This window comes from Pelmatolapia mariae, linkage group LG5 (assembly GCF_036321145.2).
Source record: "Pelmatolapia mariae isolate MD_Pm_ZW linkage group LG5, Pm_UMD_F_2, whole genome shotgun sequence".
NCBI lineage: Eukaryota > Metazoa > Chordata > Actinopteri > Cichliformes > Cichlidae > Pelmatolapia > Pelmatolapia mariae.
The window spans coordinates 23,269,598-23,278,480 of record NC_086231.1 but is presented as its reverse complement, the minus strand read 5'-3'; the positions used below and the strand labels follow the sequence as shown (position 1 = coordinate 23,278,480).

The following is an 8,883-nucleotide window of genomic DNA, read 5'->3' as shown; positions in this document are numbered from 1 at the left end:
TGTCATATTTTGATATATTTTGATGACAAGTACTTTTTATTGGTCATATTATATCGGGTAAAAATCACCCGGCATTAGTGATTGTGTTACTATTTATAGCGATAATGTTCTAGGGTTAAGAAGGTAAGTGGCTGCTGCTAATTAAATGCACTTGATTCATTGATCAACAGTAAGCGTGATCACCTCTATAACTGCAGAAGTTCTGGCAGTTTGCTGGTCTGAAGCATTCAGGTTTGTGTTAACGCAATGCCACAGTCTTTCCAGGAATAGATGTTGAGCAAATTCACTTCAAGATGAGACCTTGCAATACTCAGAGAAATTGCAAAAACGCAAGAGTTATTTCTAAGACTCTGCAGGACTCAGCACGTTGATAAGAAAATGAGACTGAGCAAGTATGGTTTGTTTGGAAGAAAAACGAAACACAACCTGGCAGCATGCCTTACGTTTGCAAAGTTTCATCTGAAACCACAAACAAGCTGGAGATGTTTGGCCATAATGCAAAGTGGTACATTTGGAGAAAGCAAAAGCGCATAAACACAAACACGTCATGCCAAGTGTCAAGCACGATGGTGGTGGGGTGATGATTTAGGCTTGTTTGCAACCACAGCACCTTGGCAGCTTGCAATCATTGAGTAAAGCCCGGACTTCTCTGCATACCAAAGTATTCTAGAATCCAATGTGAGCTGTGCAACAGCTATAGCTTTACGCTACAAGCAAATCTACAACAGAATTGCTGAAAAAGAAAAGAAGATGTTGGAATTGCCCACTCAAAGACGAGACCTCAAGCCAGTTTAGATGCTATGGTGTGTTAAGAGAGTTGTGCATAGAAAAATATCCACAAACCTCAAGAAACTGAAGCGAAGCTAAAAGAAGAGTTGAACAAAATTCCTTCACAATGATGTGAGAGACTGATAAAGTCATACAGAAACTTCACGTTGCGTCAAGTTATTACTGTATGATAAGGCAACTTCGATTTTCACAGAGTCCTGTACTGTATAAACAGCATAGAGTCCTGTGAAAGCTTTCTTTTTCTTATCACTCTACATTACACTCATAACATATTTCCTCTTATGAGTCCCTCCGTGTAGGAGAAAATATTATGCCTGCATAGCTGGTTTCAAAACCAACAAAGGCCAACAAATGAGGTTTATTTAAAATAAAGGAATGATTCTAAGAAGACAATTTTCCGGTAAGTCTAATAAATGTTAAGGACAACCACAATAAAAAATCTCCAGCTGAATATCCACTACTTTTTCAATTCAGGGTCATCAGTGTCACAAATCAAGAGGCAGTACATGCTGGACAGGCCATCAGTCTATTGTGGAGTGATCGCACAGAGACACTCACACCTGTAGCCAGTTTAGAATCATCAGGTAAACTAACGTGTGTGTCTTTGTATTGTGAAGAAGCTGGAGTTTCAACAGAGAACTCACTCAGGCGTGGGAAGAATATGCAAACTACACAACCGGTCAGTAGTTTCAAAACCAGGACCTTCTTGCTTCGTGGTGACAGTGCTAACCACTGCGCTGATAAATAACATAATTCTGAATATTAAATGATGTAACCAGTCGATTTTTTATAGTTTTTGTTCAGATTTTGCAGGTGGCTTTTAATCCCAAACATCAAGCCATTATGTGCCCTGAACACTGAGTGACATAATCATAATAAAATCCTGAGTTGTAAGTCAGTGTAAAGCAATTCAAGTGAGCTGTTTCCTAAAAATAAGTAGCAACATGTTAATGCCGCTGATGTTTTCATCTGAACGTGTTATTGAAAGAGGATATAGCCAGCTTTTAATAGTAAACAACGTCTGTCTTTTTTTTTTCTTTTTTCCTCAGCACTTCCTTGCTTCTTGTAATCAACAACATGTAACCACATCAGTTGAGGTGTTGTTTCATTTTTCAGGTAGACAGAAAAAATCTGAAACATCTACCCTTTGTTTTTCTTTTCTTTTTTATTCTAACAGCAGCTATCTTTAAAAACATAGTATACACATGATTCAGAAACACAGTTCATGTAGAATTATTATGAAAACTTTCAAGTTTCAGTATAAACCAAATGATCTATTCCTGTTAGTAAAGGAAAGAAAGCTGCTAAATCTTAATCAGGGTTCCTTACAGGAAAGTCTCAAAGGCATATCTGTGCAGTGTCTGTGCAGGTGCATGATTTTAAATCTTTCAGTGTTTATTTGAGACGCCTTGTTTATCAAATGTTGCTCATGCAGGCTTCGTTTATGAGATTATAAAAACCACAGCCAGTCGTTTCATGTGAGGCTTACAGTGCTGGCATGATCTCATTGCAAATGTTGTATGTGTTTGTGGTCGAAAGGGGGTGTAAAATTTTTTAGCTGCGCACCATTATTTTGCAGTACTGCTTGAAGTGGGGCAAAAACAAAAAAAGAAAGAAAAAAAAGTGATGGGTACTGTGACACTACTGTGCATGTACCTACGTTCATACTCATTTTATATTTGTTTTTGCAATTAGTAACATTAATATTTGAATTAAATGCATTTATCTGCCGTTTTTGCCTTGAAACCTATTCCATTAAAACTCTTTCAAGAAACTATGATCCTAGCCAAAACAAGGGACAACTACAGGAAAAATAAAGTAATAAAAAAAAACTAATATTAAGTGTAAATCCAGCATAATTGAAAGAACAAGTAGAAAGTTGTGTTGAGTAATGCGGTCACAATCAATCAATCTGGTACTTGCAGAAGTTACATAAATGGCCTTTTTGTGAAGACTGAAACATTAACCAAAAGTATTTTGAAGATTACACTCACAGACCAACAGCCATAATAGTTCTAGTTAGCTTTGATGTTAGCATTAAAATACAACACCACTGTTTTATTATTGTGTTTTCTTTTCTTACAATGACTTAATGGCACGAACAGAACACGGCATAGGGCACGACTGTTTTAGCCCTGAGGGGTTTTGTAACAAGTGCAAGGGAGAGAACTGCAATAATGCTATGAGAACACTGCAAGTTCATAGTCACGCCAACACTAGAAAGAGAAACTGGCAGTTCAAACGTAAGAAAGGTTTGATAAAAACCAAGTGCCAAGGTCTCACCTTTCAATTTGCGTGTGCTTGACTGGCAGAATGACGACTAAGTCATTTCTTACCCGAAGAGTTTGAGCTTTAACATTTGCATTTCTTCCATAGATTTTCTGCTGTGAATGTAGAGGTGTCAGAATTAAATCAGTTGGGGGTAGATATCAGGTAGCAGACATTGCCTGTAAAAGTTATTTTATGAATTTTTTATAGTTGTGTCATATAAAAGTGATACATTGCAAAATGTTCACAGCTTTTAACTGAAGTGTAGACAAAAAATCTGATAACATTTCTTATTTGAAATGTATTTTAGTTTAGGGTTAGAGATAAAATCTAGCTGTGTGAAAATAGCATTTAGTTAGCGTTGACCTCACAGCTTAAGTCCACGTGACTTTTAGCATTAATAACAACATCGGCTGCACTGAATTTCTTGCATTTAAGGAAAAAAAAAGCAAATTTCTTTGCAAATAAAGTTTAATCTTTGAAGAAAACATTTTTCTATCATTAGCATGCTTTAACATTAGTATGCTGACTTCATAGGCGAAGTGTGAGAAACATCTCCCATTACCCACACGACCCATGCCATCTTTAAAAATAAGACAGGAAAAAAAGGGAATGAATCATTATATATTTCCAAGAACACACATCATCTTTGTGAAACATTTCACATTTAGTCAGTTAAGAAAAATTATATGACTAAGTGTCCCAGAGCTGTTCGTTGAGCCTGAGAGCTGCAGCGCTTGGCACCTCTGGTTCCCTCTTTGCACGTCGTCTGTGATTATCTGCAAACGTTTCATCAAAGCAACCTGTGCAATAAATGCAAAAACAAGTTTAACTGAAAAGACTTTGGCAAACTGCTGCAACTAAAAAAAAAGCAAACCCCAAACCAAAAAACATAGAAATAACTGCATGTTAACGTAAATGGTTTGGAATTTGACTCTGTTTTTAGATCGCAAACCACTGAAACATGATTCACACACAGTATATATAGCTATTATTAGTAAAGACCAGTATCTATAGAACACAACATACATGTCCACTGTGTCTATATATTAGAATAGAATAGACTGATGTTTCTCGAATGTGTGCATGTGCGCTCTACACACAAGATACAGATCAAAGAAATTAAAGCTGTGCATTTTATATGCCAAAAACAGCAGGTAAAATATTTGTGCCAGCACAATAACCAAAGCTGGTAAGATACATCTAAAAGCAGGAAAGGGGAATTTGTGACTTCCCTATTCTCACAGCCAGCGCTGAGTCTGTTTTTTCACATGATTCAAATCACTCATACAACTGAAAAACAAGTGGGCAAGCATGAACATTTGAACTTTCACACACCTGACTTCCCCTTTGCCATCATGCGAATGCTTTTGACTTCTGAGAAACTACATTTAGGGGCACTTTATGTCTGAGTTGGGGTCAAAAGGGTGCATGTGTGTGTGTGAGTGTCTGCGTTTGTGTGTATGTGTGTGCGTGAGTGTGTGCATTTGTGTGTGTGTGTGTGTGTGTGTGTGTGTGTGTGTGTGTGCGTGTGCGTGTGCGTGTGTGGGTGGGTGGGGGGGATACAATGCAAATGTAAATGTAAAATGATTGTAATATGTAAACCGTATCTTGGTTTGTAGCAAGTGGGCAATTTTTAAAGGTTTGTGTTACTGATGACCTGACCTCTCCACCACACATGAACATAAATAAGTAAAAGAAAATTTGAAAAAAATAAGAAAAAGTAAAAAGCAACCCCCACTCACTCAACAAAACCAAACTGTTGCTTCCTGTTGCAATTGTCTGTGTTGGTTGACCTCGGGTTGCCAGCTCAGTGCCTCCTTGTATGTGTAAGCACACTTTTTTTCTCATTTTCACCTTCTCATTTCTGTTCGGTTTCTGTTGCAGTTCACATGGAGATCACTGACTTCATACTTCATATTTTAGCAAGAATCCCACATCATTTCTGTTTTATTTATTTATTTATTTATTTATTTTTTATACATTGTCTCCTATTTGGGCTCCATAAAAAAGAAGATATTGATTCATATCAGTACTAAAAGGGACAAGGTGAAACTGTTTAGGTAGAGTTAAAAGACAAAGTATAACATAACAAGACAAGGAAGTTGGGTCCCTTGTGAGACCATAAGCTGTGCGCTTCACACCTAGCAGAACTATGCTGCTCTGCTGCCATTAGAGAAGTATTGTTTGTTCAAATTTTAATGCAGTTGTGAAATTTTTTTGTGCCAAAATATGCTTTATCATTGTAGGTTAAAAACCCCCAAACAAACCCAAAACAAAGCCAGCTTTAATAAATGTGTGAGAAATAATGTGTGAAAACACACACTTCCTCTGTAAGGACAAGACAAATTTTTACTCTACAGTGAACTCATCTCTTATTTATCTACTCTTCATTAGTGAACTTGCTCAACTGATATTGTACCACTATTAGTTATTATTGTTATTTTTAGTGTTATGTAATTAACTGTGAAAATCAAATAAAACTCTGGGGAGAGTTTTTTTTTTAATAAAAGTTTTCAGTGTGCAGCCTTTTGTGTTTATGACAAATTTTTTGTTGAGTTTTAATTCAGTTACGAAAAGCTTCTGCAGATCAAAGAATACTTAAACATTATATTAAAATTAAACCAAAATAATAATAATTTAGCGCTAATTAACCGTAACTACTGTAACTACTATAATTAAGTGTAACTGTAACTAAATTTAACTACTGTTTTTAGCACATTTTTAGTCATAGTATCAATTCATCGCAGAAATCTGAGGCTTTATTAAAGAGGATTTAAAGTTTTAAGTCCCACAACATTTTTGTTCAGATTTTATTTATTAACTGCAACCATATTATGCAAATATACAAAATAATTATAATAGTGATAAAAATGATACACAGAAGACACAGAATATTTTTTGATTTTCATTTTCCACTTTTACAAATTATCTGTTCAGCTACAAATGTTAACTGCTGTTTACATTTCTAAATTAATGCAACTGTAGGGTATTGTTTGTTAATACTAAATATTTACAATATTAATAAATTTCATACAAAGCAGATATCATGGGAAAATTGCAATTTAAGAAAAATCCATATCATACTTTTCCAAGTAATATATGCATGCTTGATATGTTACAATACAATAAAAGGCCAAAACAAATTTGAAAGTATAATACCATAAAAATCAAAAAACAAAATATATAATGATGTACAAACAAGATTTTAAATTGATCTCAAGGGTGGCAGTAACATTATTACTTTAACACCTCCAGAGTTCACGATATCAATCTTCCTCCTACTAAACCATTTGAATTTGACTTCTCCCACCAGTTGTTCCATTGCTGTCTGAAGTGTAGCCGTTGGTGAATGAAGCTGAAGAGTTGAAGCTCTGCAGCATCTTTGGCTTTCCCAAGCAGGTTTTGTACATCATCTCAGCGCGTCGTCTGAAGTGATGGTCCAAGAAAAAGTAAATGGCTGGGTTCACGCAGCTGTTGAGGAATGCCAGGCAACAGGAGATGATGAGCCCGTTTTTAAGTTGTGAGCGAACTTCACAGCTGGCTTTAACGTCTGCGAGATGTAAAATAACTGTGATGGATTTAAAAACATTGTAGGGGAGCCAGGACACCACAAAGGCCACTATGATGCAGAGGACCATCTTCAGGGAGTGCTTGCGGCGCGCTTCAGCACGAGGATTTCCCGCAGCAGCGCAGTGCTTGTTGAGGTGCATGATGATGGTGCCATAGCAGAGCACAATGATAAACACTGGGAAGATAAAGGTGAGTAAGGCCATGACCAGGCTTATTCCAAGAAAAAAAGGTGAACTTTGATCTTCTGTACAGAAATTGACATCTTTCGCTACATCTTCCTCTACTTTCCGGTACACCAGAGATGGGATGCCAAGCACCAGGGAGCTTGCCCACACTGCAAGACAAGTGGCACGAATGCACAAACTACTCCTGAGGTACCTCGAATCCATCAGCTTCACAACAGCCAGGTAGCGATCAACACTCATGCAAGTAAGGAAGAAGATATTGGAGAAGCGGTTCACAGCAATTATGTAGCTGCTCATTTTGCAGAGAAAGTCGCTAAATAGCCCAAAGTTCCAGTAATTTTTCTCCATTGCAGAAATGGCCCACAGTGGCAGCGTCAGGACAAAGATAAGGTCAGCCAGGGCCAAGTTGACAACAAAGGTGTCCACGAGACGACCACCTCTCTTCTTGTTTCCCACCACTAGGATCACAAGGAGGTTGCCCACAAATCCTGTGAAAAATATCAGGAAATAAATTGTAGGCAAAAAATACTCTGAGCCATTAAGGGTTTGTTCACACTCTTCCTGGAGATCATAAAGCGAAAAATTGTAAGTGTAGTTCTCAGAAATGTAGAAATAGTCTACAGGAGTTGTGTCTCCGTCCATTCTGGAAGATCACACAGGCTCTGTAGTGCAGCCGTTGTATTGTGGCAGAGTGGTTAATCTAACCATGTCAGCATGCAGCTGCTTGATATTACAAGTGCTAACCACAGAGAATCCTATTTCAGCTCTCTTCCTCTCACGGTGTCTCTGTGTCTCTGTATCTCTGTCTGCTCTGTCTGAGATAACTTCCTCTAAAGTTGTACAAACCCAAAACAAACAAACAAACAAAAAACTTGACACACATTAATCAAACTTGCTATACAATAACGTGATGTTCCAATATTACAGTGCATTATTATGGGTACGGCAGATTGTATGAGTGCAAAACTTTTGCATTTAAAGTATAGAACTCCTACAAATGTTTTCCTTCTGAAAAACTTTGAAGTCTTATACATTATTTGTGCAACTTTCTACTCTAGATTGTTATACGATGGTGCCTATATTCATAAAAAAGGACAGATTTCACCTTTAAATTGCTTTACATGAGCGCATTTTCTTTTTCCTTTATCAAAGAAATTGTGTATTGATGTGCCACACCAGTAGGGGGCAGTTTGATACTGTATGTGGTGACTTCCCACTTAATGTCAGGGGCTGTGGTTCCTGAGAAAATGCCACTGATCTACTTCAAAAGGCTTTAGTATTTACACGTGAAAAAAAAAAGTAGGTTCACAGCCGGCAATACCAAATTCACTAACACCAAAATTTGTGACTAAAGTCAATTTACAATGCATTTAATGTCTGGCCTTTTCTTTCTTTCTTTTTTTTTTTCTAATTTAGGAGGACCAATTTGAATTGTTTTGACCTAAGTGTACTGAGCCCCTATTTTCAGATAACACTCCATATAATGCTCTTATGTCATCATTTGTTTTTGTTTTTGTTGTTGTTGTTGTTTTTACATATAGTAGTTTTTATTTTGCAGTGCTGTAACATTTTAAGGTAAAAAATAAGTACCTTAAGGAATAAGGACTTTGGATAAATTACTCTGAGATTTATTAGATTCTTGAGTTAGCTTGGCCTGCTAATACAGTTATATCAGGGAGAAAAGTATAAAAATATGCATGGCTATATAAAGAAATATATATACACAAATCAACGATCACATGACCTTTTCTGTAACATTTACAACTCATCAGAGCCTTTTTATTCTGATCATAAAGCAGCACTGCTGAAACAGACAGGATATACACTGTTTGGTTCTTGTTTCTATGCTTTTTCCTGTCAGACTTGATATTTGAACTGCTGATCTCACCTCTGTTTTATTTTGTTTTATAGAGAAAGTGAGCTTGCCATTACTTAAAATTCAGCGGTGCATTCATCTTTGTTTGTGCAGGTTTTTGCAGATTTTAACCTGCATACACCTGCCTGCATGACTCTTACTATTTAAGTCCAAATCTTTCATTAAACAGCATAGTGATCATGATTTCAGTTA

General features: G+C 36.7%; 1 protein-coding gene across 1 annotated transcript; it reads right to left on the bottom strand.

The window, feature by feature from the left end:
• Nucleotides 1–6,341: 6,341 nt before the first annotated feature.
• Nucleotides 6,342–7,457, bottom strand: gpr25 (G protein-coupled receptor 25). The gene has a single exon (XM_063474987.1). The coding sequence runs from the start codon at nt 7,455–7,457 to the stop codon at nt 6,342–6,344; it is 1,116 nt and encodes a 371-aa protein (XP_063331057.1).
• Nucleotides 7,458–8,883: the final 1,426 nt, after the last annotated feature.